Raw genomic sequence first — 13,415 nt, 5'->3', positions numbered from 1 at the left:
TCTGAATATTTTCAGTCTTGGTTTTTGTAGATGTTTAACTCAGCATGCATCTATGTTGATACTGTTTAGGAAACTTGGTTTCAGAATCAATCATCTGTGTATAGATATAGAACATGTTTATCAAATGTGCTTTGTTTTTCTGCAACCGCTGTTTTTCTTTATTGGTTTATCCCTGACAGAATGGGAAAGTAGAGATGATTTGCAGATTTTTGGATTTGTTTAGGTTTATAAGTGCTGATTTCAGCAATTAAAGTGGAAAAATGTTCGAAAAATAATATTTTCACTATTAAATTTTGATAACTTTTTTAGATAAGTGATTTTAAAATATTAAAAATAAAAAAATAAAAAAAAATTACAAAAAAGATGTTATTTAGAGTTGTTTAAAAAAATTGTCAAAATTTAATATTCAAAAAATTATTTTTCAAAATATTACAGATGAAAATTGAAATTATAGTGAACAAAGAGAATGGAAGAAACTAGAAAAAAGCCTAACATTCCTCCAACATAAAAAGAGGTTGAATATTTTAAGTCTTTGCTTTTGTTTTGGTCCCTTTTCTAGTGAAGCCTTTCCCTCGAGCCTTGTATGTTCTATGTATTTTGCACACTGTCTTAGTTGTTAAGTTTCTCTGTATTGCTCTCTGATAACACCTTTTTAAGTTTTTATATAATGCTATAATTTGTGTGCAACACACTGTTCAAGTGTCAGCAGGGTCACATCCCAAGAAATCTTTACCCAGTACCAGTTTAAAGCTACCAGAATGTCCAATTACTAGTGCATATATAATGACAAAAAAAAGTGATAAATCTTTTTATTAGAAGTTCATGCGCATTATTGAATAAAATAACGTCATTTTAAGGATTTTTTTTATAGTTGTCTTAAGTTAGTTTAATATAATTAGTGACCTAAACAATTTCACAATGTTAATTAAAAAGTAATTATATTAACGTTGTGTAGAAAAATTAATTTATATTAGTTGAAAAATAATTTTATTGACTTCAATCAAAATATTTTTATGAAATTAGTTAAAAAGTAAATACTAATGTTGGTTGAGAAAATTCTTATTAATGTTAATCTAGAACACTAGTGCAACAAATATTTCTATGTTGGTTAAAATAGATTTTTTATATCGGTTCTAAAATCAGTATATAGATACAGTTGATATAGAAAGTTTTTACTTTTTACGTTGATTTTAGATTCGTCATAGAAAGTACATATTTTATGTCGATTATTGTCACAACCAATGACACAAAAAGTCTCACGATCCACGATTTTTCATTCTTCAACTCTCATTCATAAATTTCATACATGCTGACAACCCCATCAATCTTCACCTTCACCCAATCATTTTTCTTTATTATTCTCAAACTTACATTTGCCCTTTCATCGATGAGGGTCTCACAATTAATGTCGTCATAGATCTAGAAAGGAGACCTCATGCGAAGAAGGGTGTAATAGCAATTCTAGTGGAAAACTTTATGGTAGTGACAGTGAGGTGCAAAGTCATGTGCGAAGGAGGAAGAAGCACTGGTGGAGGGAGGAAGGGGAGGCCCTTGTGCGTGGAAAAGATAGAAAATACAAAAATATATCAACAACATGCAACCAAATCTCGGTATTGAAAAGCCACATGGAAAGATTCACATAGTTATGCAATAAAAATGAAGAAAACCCTAAATGAGATAAAGCACCCATTACCAAACGAGAGAGTCGCGAGAGCAAGAATGAGAAAGAGTAAGAGCAACGATAAGAAGAGTAATGACCACCAGAGCGAGGAAGAGACGTCAACCACCAAAGCATGGAGACACAAATGCATAGAAGGTGTAGAGAGGAGGAAAGTCAAGAGTCTGTGAAAGCGTGAGAAGGTTGGGTGAGAAGAAATAAATTAATGATGTTATGCCAATTATAACGAAAAATCAACATAATATGTATATTTTAAATTTAAAATAATATACGCTCCAACTTTCTATATTGATTCTGTAACATCCAAAAAAAAATAAAAAAGTAATATATATATATATATATATTATAAAAAGAAAATTATTATTATTATTATAAATAATAATATATCTATATTAATAATTTGTAAACATAGATGACTAATTAACTAATAATAAGTTTATACCACACATTTAGTTATATATGTATAAGTTATTTCAATATTGGTATTATAAAAGAAATATATTTCAAATTAAATGCTAACAACTTTAAATAATCACATATATTTGTAATTGTTATAAAAGAATTCAATGTATAAGAAATGTAAATTAATAATATTGTATATATACTATAATTTATTCTTAACATAATTATTAGTTTATATAATTAATAAAAGAAAAAGGGAGTGATAAGATTGCACATGCGAACTGCAAACCTTATCTCCTCTTATGATCATTAATGAAAAAAATCTTGAACCAAACCTAAAGAATAGTATTAACAAATATAGTTAAATTTAAATTAAAAGTGATCATTACATTAATTCTTATAAATAGGGGCGAGAGATGAATAAAATAAAAATGTGAGAAGAGGTAGAACGTGAAAAAAGAAAAGACAGATAGAGACTTAGTGCTATAAGTTCATCAAGTTCATCCCGTATAAGAAAGAAAGATAAAGGATAAGTGGTCTGAGTGCACCGAAGAAAAAAAAATATCATCAAAGTCTCAATACAAATTTGGTATATGTTCCACAATAACTAAGGTAAGGGGAGGAGACATTTATCATTTTATCCTTTTAATTTTTTTTTATCTCTTCATAATTATTTTTATTTTTATATTTACTTTAAGTGAGGTGTCCCTAATCTCATTATAATTTATATTTAGTTCTTATTCTTATTTATTCATTTATATTCATCTTCAGTTGTGCACTATCCTATCTATTCAATATTCAATTTATATTTACTTTCATTTATTCATTTATATTATTTCAGGTCACTCACTTATCCTCTTTGTTTATTATATATTTATTTTTAGTTATACACTGATCATATATATTTATTTATACAATTACATGATTTAATACCAAAATAAAATTTATGATAAATAAAGATTTGATTTTTTGTAGTTTGGAGGTATAACCATGGGGATTTAAATGAGTAGTTAGTACTCAAAATGAGATGTTCTTGAGTTACTTTGTCGACCCTGATGTGACTCAATTATCCTAACTAGTTACTACAAAATTAATCAAAATCTTTATAAAGTAAAATAAAGATGCAAGTTTTACGGATTTGAAAAGAGTTTTCATTTTATTTTATTTTATTAAGATATGTTATATTTTTATGTGATAGTTGTCTCACTTCCCTATTTTATGATTGTGTATGAAAAACAAAATCTTATAATCTCATGGTAGATGATTGCTCCTAACATGCCTGACCCTCTCTTCGTCGACATTGTGGCAGTTTTTTTGTGAAATGCCTGACAAACAAATGCAGTAAATAATTCAGTGACATTTCAGGGAACCTGAAATTCTAGCATCACCTTCCTAAATGCTCCAAATGCATTACCCTTGAAGGACGGATTGTAGTCACTTTTTATTTACCTCCAATAGTCCAACTTAATCTTGTCCATAACCTTTTTCCTCCACTTGTTTAAATGCTAATATACGAGGGGGGAGCTGTAAACAAGTAATACTCCTTCCTCTTCTACTGTAGAAAATATAATATGTATCAAATGATGTAAATATAAGATGCATACAATATTATAAAATATATAAATATATGTATATGTGAATATTTTAAGTATGTTATATGTTATTGTAAAATTATGTGTTAAAATTTTATAAATATAATATAGAAAATAATAGTAACAAATAAAAAAAAATTGGTCGCCACATGTTCTAAGTATAACTAGTATAAAAAGTTTTGTACTTTACTACCAAATTGTCATAGTTCCCACTTTATATGCTCGTTCAAACGATAGGCAATATAGAAAGTCTTATACTTTATTATAACTTTGTTACCACTCCCACTTTCTTAAGTTAGTTATAATGATATACGACATTGCAAGTTTTATTATATTTACAATTTTGTCACCATTTCAGTTATTACGACAGATGGATTAAAAATTACATTTGACATTGGTTCAAAATCATTAATGTTGATAAGAAAAACGTCCTGATTAGTGTGCGTTGAGAAAGATCAACACTAACTTGCATATTAAAAAAATAAAATATTTGTGATAATAATTGAAAATAACTACGAAAATTTTCGTGAAAAAAAAACACGTTGAATCAATAATGCTTTGATCTTGACCAAATAACATCTTAATAGAAGTTAAGTCGATAATATTTTGAGTAAGACTAAACTCAATACAAGATATGAAAATAAAAAATTAAAGAAAATAAAATATGAAGAATTTCAAATTCTTAATTTTTATAGAAAATAAAAAGATTTAATTTTAAATAATTTAGATATCAAGAGTGTTGGACAAAAATTCAAAAACCGATTCAATTATGATAAAAAAAAATGAAATTTATTTGTGATATATAAATTTACTTTTTTTATTATTATTATTATTTGAATAATCTCGATTTCATTGTTTTTTTTTTATTTTTTCTATTTTTCCACACTGTATTTCTATGAAATATTATATTTTTATTTTTTTATAACAAATATAAATATATATATATATATATATATATATATATATAAAATATAAAATGATCGGTGTATTAATAAGTAAAAAATTATAACTTATATTTATTCATTAAAACAGTTTAATTATAAATTCAAACACTATATAAAATAAAGTTGAGTCAAATTTTAATATGATCGATGTAATATATCATATCTTTTATTTGCGGAATCAACTTTTGTCATTCCTCTCTATTCCTTGCATCACCTCTCATGTATGGTTCCTTCCTTGCATCAACTCTCAAGTATGGTTCCTTTCGTTTTAATTTCCCTGTTTATTGAACTTTAGCTATTTTGAAAGTGCGTTATTCTGCTTTATTTCTTCTCGTTCTCTCTTCCAAAAATGTTGTTCTTCAATTTAATTCATTGCGTTCCTTAATTTCTCCCATTGGAAATCCTTTTAGGGCTTCCTTTTCTAGTGAGACAAGTATATAACTTGAAGATAAGGTGACTAGTACTTCAATGTGAGTCATGCACACGTGTTGGATGAGACATTAATATTTATCAATAAACAAATAATGTTGTAAATGAAAATAGAAATTAGTCTATTTTTAAAATGTTAATTTAATTTAGTACCAAACTTTTGAAATGCGTAAATTTAGTTATTTTAATCAAATTTTGTTAAGTTCGTTTAATATTTCAAACAAGTTTCATGATATTCTACCGTTTGATATATTTTTACTTCAATATTAGCTGAAAAATACATCTAAAATCTTAAATAAACTTAATAAAATTTGGCTAAAATGACTAAATTCATACATTTCTAAAAATAGAAGACGAAATAAGTTTAAAGTTTCAAAAATAGACTAATTCCAATTTTCATTGAAAGTCGATAGATAAAAATATATTTAACCTAGTTATGTAAATTACTTTCTAAAACAGTTAAACGTCTTAACAAGATAATTTTTGGAAAAAGCTAAAAGAAGTCAAACACAATATTTGACAAAATGAAAGCACAACGTAGTGCCATACCTTTGAATATATAATTCTTGACGTATGGAGGAAAACCCAACAAGTGATATCTTCCAATGCATAGTGTTTTTTTTCTTTTTTTCCCGCAATCTTCCAATGCATGGTATTATCTATTGGGTCAATTTGAGAAATACTATGGAAGATGAAGCTACAAGGTAGCAAGATTATGATTAGAGAAACATCTTGGAAAATTAACTTTCTTGTTAGGAAAATCATCATCAGTGCATCAAATATCTTCAATGTTGAAGTTTTGTACTTTTACTTCTATCCCTACGAATAAACAACCTAGGCATGAAATTGAGTTGTATTTTATTACCGTAGCTCTCACCTATTTTTCTTTAGATTGTTATTGAATTGTTCTTGTTTTGATCAGAATTAAACATAATTGACTTTCCTCTCCAATTACTTACTAATTTTACATTATTTAAATAGTTTTTTGAATCATTAATTTTTTTCCTAGAAATATCAGTCACGTTTCTTCCTTCAAAACACCAACCAATCACCACGATGGGGATCTATGCCTTCTCTAGGTTAGGGCCAACACTTCTTTGTGCTTTATACATTGGCAATATAACAAATGCAAAAGATGTTTTACTTTTGTCCAAAAGCTTAACCACTGAACCATCTTACCACACAACCCTTCAAATATTCAATATGCAACATATCAAACCCTTAACTTTAAACCATTTTCTTCATCGTTTTCATGTACCAGCAACATTTTTCTCAAAAGGGTCAACATATATGTTCTATGTGTCTCATTGATTTGTTTCCCATCACCATGATTCTAAAACATCTTCAATATTCTTTTGTCCACCACTATTTGGTTGTTTCTTATTGGAGTCACCTCCACTCAAGACACTCCTATAGAATACAAAGTTTCACATAGTATTCCAAATACGTGCTTTGAGTTAAAAAGATTAATATATGTTCACTTTGGTGTAAAAATTCAAAACCATGTAATTTACATAAACTGAAAATAATAATAACAACAATAATAATAATAATAATAATAATAATAATAATAATAATAATAATAATAATAACCCACCACCACTCCAAAAAAGCAATTAATGAAACCGAGTAAAAAAAGCACGTTAACTTTTTCAAAAAATTGAAATGAAGAACCATTAATATAACTCTTAAATTCGCACTAGAAAAATCAATTAATGATCTGTAGAGACAGATAAAAGCATTTATTTGCGTAATTTTTAAATTCAAATTGGGAAAGCAAATTGAAATAAAAAGAATTGATATCTCAGCCCAACAATTAAATGAGCCACCTCCACGTGGCACACACTTACCTCCTTTCATTTTGAAAAAATCCATACAAACCTTCTCACTACGACTCATTTCACCTTCCAGATCCTAATGCCCCGCGACCCCACTATAAAATCCTGCACCCCACTATCCTGACCGTTCGTGCAAATCAGAGCGTCATCAGGCACATGGACCCAGGATCCCACGGTCCAGATTCGACGAAGACGCTCTTCTCTACGTTACCCCCGATGCACTATTTCTCTTCTTTTCTATTGCTACTTCATTCTCTTCTGTTTCAACTTTCATGCTTAGTCATTCTTCTCTTCTCTTATTAAATGCACACCCAAACGCCATTACTCATTCTTCCATTCGGTCCTCTTTTCTCTCTCTCTTTTCCCAAACACAAACCTTAACTTCTTTAAATTGTGCCACCCAAACTTTGAAACACCATTTCCAAGATCCTCCATTTCAACTAGCTCAGGTTTTTTCTTCTTCCACTCTCTGCTTCTGCTTTTCCTTTTATTCTTGAGTTTCATTCTGCAACTTTGGTTTTGAACTTAGGAAACTTCATTGTTTTTGTTTGTTAATTCCGACGTTGTTTTCTTAACGTCTTAGGAAAAACAAAAACAAAAACAACACAGTTCCTACGCAAGAAAAAGTAATCATATCTGAAACTAAAAAGATCGAATCTGCCTTGCACATGCTTCACTGCATCACACCCTTTCTTTGCTTTCTCACACTTTTTGACCATTTTACTATAACTGAACTTTTTTATCAAACAGTGTACTTTATTTTTTTTTAAAAGTTCACTTTATTTTTTGCTTTTTTTTTGTAACGTATACTACTGATCATAAACGTATAGTGGGTATATATATAATAATAATACCCTTTGTGTACATGGAAAAGAAAATGATTTTGAGATGTTGGTGATTGTGGACACTGATAGTTTCTGAAACAACCTTGGAGAGGCACACAGAGCAAAGGATGTCGGTGGTTCTGAGAAAAAGACTAGGTTGCTGTACGAAGGAAACCAAGATCAGCATTGATTTTGATGTGCCAGAGAGTAAGTGCTTTCCTTGTCTATCTGCAATCTTCTGTTTTTTTTCACTCTCACCAAAACTTGGTTATTTGGTTCATGATTTCTCTCAGCTTATATTTGATAGTCTTCATTGTTAGCTTCAAATTCAGTTGAATTATTATATCATCATTAATCATAGTTTCAACTGCAAAATCAAATCAAGTGTGAGTTTTGATGATCTTTGAATATGAATTTGGGGTCTTTATTAGTAATTTTTGGTTAAAGTAGAAGGACCACCACTTAGGGTGAACAAAACTAATAAGAGAAGTGTTTCCATTCACTGACTGACTCACATTTGTTTATGTTTTATTCAAACAAACAAAAAACCCGGAGAGATTTGAATTTGAAAATTAACGTTTTTCTCCACTGCGTCCGTTTTTCTTCATTTAAGATGATGATGGTAACGTAGAAATCAATAAATGTAATATTTTTTTTATCTTAATTAAGCATTTATGATTCTTTTATGACAATCATGTATAAACTAATTAAAATCTAAACTGAAAGTAGGAATGTATTGAAAAATAAAGTAGTTGATATCATTTTAAATTTTGAAAGTTAAAAAAAAAACAAAAAGTACTTATTATTAATAATTAAAAGACTTATTACTTTAATTATAAACCTAAAACATGTTTCTTTTTTCTTAAATCGAAAGACTAAATTCATGTGAAACTTCCTAGATAAAAATGTAATTGAATATAATTAAAACAAAACCATATTTTTAGGGCATCTCCCTCTTTAAGCCATAATTAATTCTTATTAATAATCTTAAAATTGTGTTATTTTCTTTTTCACCATTAAAAGATTTATTTCATGCTTCAATCACACAAAAGAATACTTGTTACATGCTCCATAAATAAAACAAACTCTTTTTACTTTTTCTTAGAACAAAAATAAATAAATACAAAGTAAAGTGTTCTTGTCAGTGTTATCGTGTTCAAACTTTAGTAGTTTATAAAGTTTACTTTTCAACAATTTATTCACACTTTCTTCACTTAATTTATTTAAAAGTTTTAAAAAAAGAAAATTTTAATGAAATATAAAACTCTAAACTAATATCTTAAATACTATTCATCCTAACTATTGATTAAATGAACCATCCAAAAAACATAAAAGCATACATCTCCCTTATCCAGACATTAGTTTAGCAGAAAACAAAATGAAAATCAAAAACATAACTTTGAACTGTTTTCTTTGTATATGGGACCCATGTGTGGGGATTCTCTTTTCCTCTTTGGGTTTCACTTATCTCTCATCCTTCTTGTTGTTATTATCTTTATTTTGTTCCAATTTGAATTGGAAGTAGTTTTTGTGTACCATTCTATCATATCACCGAGAGCTTCTGTTTTCCATTCAGAATTTTTTGTCTCTCAGCATCAGTTTAGGTAATCCATCGTACTCAATTTTGCTAAATAATTTTCCTTTTCACAAAGCCTACAAATTTGGTTACCAAATTCAATAAAAGAATGACTTAAATTGTGATCCTTCATGTATATAATTCTTTAACAAACTTTCCACTGGTGTCACAGGTTTGTGTTTCACTTTACCATATTCAACAAAAAAGATTTAAACCAAAATACTCAATTTGTTAGGTACCAGTATGAGAAAAATAACTATTGAATATTCAAAACAAAAATATTCATAGTCTTGCATGTGGGTACATGTGCTGCATCTATAATGTCGACAAATTTGACCGAAGATTATGCCCTTCTCTCTGGTGTGAAACTGAGAATGCAATTGGTGTTGTTTTGTCGCAGTAGACTCTTTTGTCAAGCAATTCACCAGTATATTAGCAATCGGTTCGTCTGACAAAGAGATATAGTTTAAACCAAAATGTCACTGAAAAATAAAACCACTTTTTTTTATTAACAGTGAGGACGACTTACATAGTCAATGTTGCAATTGGTCCATGTAAGTTCAGTTATGTTTCTGATGTAGTATGTGTTTGCTTGAATATGTAGCGAAAATAGACAGATTTTCACTTAAGTAGTATCCACCAACTGTGATCTTTAGAAAAAAAAAAAAAAATTATGCTTGAAATGCTTCTCTGTAATCATGGTATTGACATATTTCCAGTTTTACATTACTTCATGTGGTACTTCATTGATGTATTCTTTCCTTTTTAACATGCCCTGATAGATTCTCATGTTGGTGTTGAGGATTTGGATGTTGTATATACTGCTACTCAACCATAGCATAGCAAGTGCCGGAAATAATATGAATTTATAATGTTTCAGGTGTTGTGACATACAATGGCCTTGAGAGTTGCCCTTCGGATAATCGTTCTTGCGGAGATGAAAGCAGAACGAGCAGAGGAGATGGATGTATAACTGATTCATTTAATGATGATGACTCCAGTTGTTGTTCATCCAGTAAAGATGCTTTTGGATCATTCTCTTCAAAATGTTTGACCATGAAAAGAGATGAACAGGGATTGGAAGAGTGGGAACTCCCAGAAAGTCCTTCAAATTTTTATCTTAAAGATAAGTCTGCCTTTGATGTTCAAAGTTCTGATGTAGAAGCCATGAAGGAGAAGTTTGCAAAGCTGTTGCTCGGTGGTGATGTTACAGGAGGATCAAAAGGCCTCAGCACAGCTTTAGCACTGTCTACTGCTATCACAAGCCTTGCAGGTTGCCTTTACTTTATGTGATCTTGCTAATTTTCCTCTGTTTACTTTTTTTAAGAAAATCTAACAGTAAGATGAAACATGCAGTGACGGTTTTTGGTGAGTTGTGGAAATTGGAACCACTGTCTGAAGAAAGGAAGAGCAAATGGGAAAGAGAAATGGGATGGTTGTTGTTACCTACTAACTATATGGTTGAGTTGGTTCCTGCTAAGCAAAGTGGTGCCAATGGTGGGATCTTTGAGGTATCTTTTATTTGAACTGAATTGAAAAGGGTTTAATAGTTTCATACAGATCACATTACAGAAAAATAAGGTAGCAATTATCTTTGAACAGATAATGACCCCAAAAGCCCGTGCTGACATCCAAATGAATCTTCCAGCACTTCAGAAACTGGACTCAATGCTTATTGTAGGTCATCTCTTCATTCTCATTTAAGACCATGAAACATTGTGCTTGTCATTAGCCTGTAACATTTTGTGGTGTTCTGTTGACACAGGAGACACTAGACTCGATGGTGAATACCGAGTTTTGGTATGCGGAGGAAGGAAGCCGGTCAGAAGGGAGGAACACAACTGGAAGACAAAGCAAAAGATGGTGGCTTCCATCACCGCGAGTACCAAGAACTGGACTCTCTGAAGTTGAAAGAAAGAGGCTGCTTCATCAGGGAAGGATAGTTCATCAAATATTCAAGGCTGCCAAATCAATCAATGACAATATGTTGCTTGAGATACCCGTGCCATCAGTAATTAAGGATGCACTTCTGAAGGTAAAATCAGCTTTCAATGTTTGAATTTTTATGGTTCTAGCAGCCTCAAGCGAAATACTTTCCATTCAAGATAACAATTCCTTACCCCATTTTTATCAAGAAATATAGCAATCAAAATGACTTTTTTTCTTTTTCAGTCGTAATTTCTCGATTCTGATTAAATCTGTTTGTGTTTTAGAGTGGAAAGGCAAGCCTGGGAGAGGAACTGCACAAGGTTTTGATGGCTGAATCGATTTCTGGAGAAGAAATGCTTAAAGCTCTGAATTTGAAATCTGAACATGCTATCCTAGAGACCATTAATAAATTGGAAGCAGCTACATTTTCATGGAAAGAAAGAATCATACAGGAAAATAGTGGCAAATCCCCGATTCGAACCTCATGGTCCTTCCTGAAGGACCCTGTGTCAGGTTTAGATAAGATGGAACTATTGTTGGAACGTGCAGAAACACTTCTAAATCTGCTTAAAACCAGACACCCAAACCTTCCTCAAACATTTCTGGATGCTGCAAAAGTTCAATATGGCAAGGTAAGTTTCATTGTAATTCTTACTTCTCCACTTAATGCACAACACTGTTCGTATTAATTTCTTTATAACAACTTTTGTAGGACATTGGGCATTCCATATTGGAAGCATACTCTAGAGTTCTTGGAAGTTTAGCCTTTAGCATACTGTCTAGAATAGGAGACATATTGCAGGAGGATGCTTTCAGCAATCCCAATTCACCTATCTCAATGAGTCACTCTCCTGGGACAAATCTCTCTGAAGCTTGGGTGGTTGGTTCAAGTATAAGACACTCTTTAATAGAGAAGATGAATGAGACAGAAGGACAGCATGGTCGTTCCAGTTGTGGCAGTACTTCTGACATAGAACTCCCATCTACTGAGGCCAGTGCCAACATTATAACTGCCACTCCAAGCCGTGGTCGATTGTGGTGCATAGGTAGAAACTTGTAAAAATTCTCCTAAAAGATTCCTCACTGTGGCTTTTGTAAATGATGAGTAGTGTTATTACCATACAAGTGGTATCGAAAGAAGCAAACTGACAGGTTTGCCTTATAAATTTTGGGTTCTTTTGTTGCCTAGGAATTTTATATCTTGTCCACAACAATTATAGTTGTAGATTGTGATTGTATATCCGAGTTTCTTCATGGCTAGGCTAGCAATTGAATACTTAAAGGACGAGGGATGTTTCAAAACATTTGTTGATCAAATTTACTGGATTTGACAAATTATTTGTGATCTGGTATCAATGTATTCAGTTTTATGCACGATGTTGATAGTCCTAGTAAATTTTGGGTAACAGTAGTGTGATTGAGAGCGTCTTTCTTACATTTTTTTCTTTTAAATCATTTCCAAGTTTCAAAGATCATAAGATTTTATGCAATTCGAGCTTAGATATTTCATGACCACATGTATCAGTTGTCAGGCTTGGATCTGATTATAGATCCACTATTATGATTATTAATTGTTTCCTTTTATTTGCTAAATAAACTTTGCCTAATAATTATGTATTATTAATTTTCTGTTGTTATCGTGTGTCAGTTAGAATTGTATTGAATTTGTTATTAAGAACTGTTCTTGAGAATATACCTGCCCTGGGATGGTGAGCATGGTCATGTTGATGGAACCACAACTACTCCTTTCCTCATTATCTCTTCTTGCATCCAACTTTTTACTTCCAATAGGTTTGATGAGCGCTTTTACCCGTATATTAGCTATCTTAATTCCTTTTATCTGATGTGAAATTTTAAACTTTAAATTCATATTGAATAGTAACAATTCACCACCCCATTAGATTTGGTGAATCTTCATCTTAATGACTCTCACCTGTCGGACTTAAACTCATTAAATACAAATACCATTTGTTAATCACTTTCATTTGATCAAATCGGTTCCTATATTTAAAATTTTGAATTAATTTAGTTCAATTTTTAATTTTTTTACAATTTAAAACCAAATTAGTAACTAATTTCAATTACAATTTACGTATAACTATTAAAATAATTTTCTATAATTTATATATCAAATCACTACATCTAAATATTCAAATTAGTTTTATCTTTTACATTTTTAGTAAAAATATCTCTATTTAAACAT

General features: G+C 30.3%; 1 protein-coding gene across 4 annotated transcripts; it reads left to right on the top strand.

Moving 5' to 3' along the window:
- The first annotated feature begins 7,154 nt into the window (after positions 1-7,154).
- On the top strand, positions 7,155-12,592 carry LOC114176691 (rop guanine nucleotide exchange factor 14-like). Of its 4 annotated transcripts, none has more exons than XM_028061805.1 (8): positions 7,155-7,332; positions 7,828-7,914; positions 10,164-10,556; positions 10,640-10,794; positions 10,886-10,960; positions 11,049-11,318; positions 11,497-11,844; positions 11,925-12,592. In XM_028061805.1, exons 2-8 carry the CDS (start codon positions 7,836-7,838, stop codon positions 12,270-12,272), a joined length of 1,668 nt encoding a protein of 555 aa, XP_027917606.1. In that variant the 5' UTR covers positions 7,155-7,332; positions 7,828-7,835; the 3' UTR covers positions 12,273-12,592. The 4 variants fall into 4 exon arrangements, with proteins under 4 accessions (XP_027917606.1, XP_027917605.1, XP_027917608.1 ...); XM_028061804.1 differs by having other exon boundaries at positions 7,798-7,914; XM_028061807.1 differs by lacking the exons at positions 7,155-7,332; positions 7,828-7,914 and adding an exon at positions 9,647-9,837 and having other exon boundaries at positions 11,925-12,589.
- The last annotated feature ends 823 nt before the right edge of the window (positions 12,593-13,415 follow it).

The sequence above is a fragment of the Vigna unguiculata genome, chromosome 3 (assembly GCF_004118075.2).
Source record: "Vigna unguiculata cultivar IT97K-499-35 chromosome 3, ASM411807v1, whole genome shotgun sequence".
NCBI classification, from domain to species: domain Eukaryota; kingdom Viridiplantae; phylum Streptophyta; class Magnoliopsida; order Fabales; family Fabaceae; genus Vigna; species Vigna unguiculata.
This window is presented reverse-complemented; position numbering and strand designations above follow the sequence as displayed.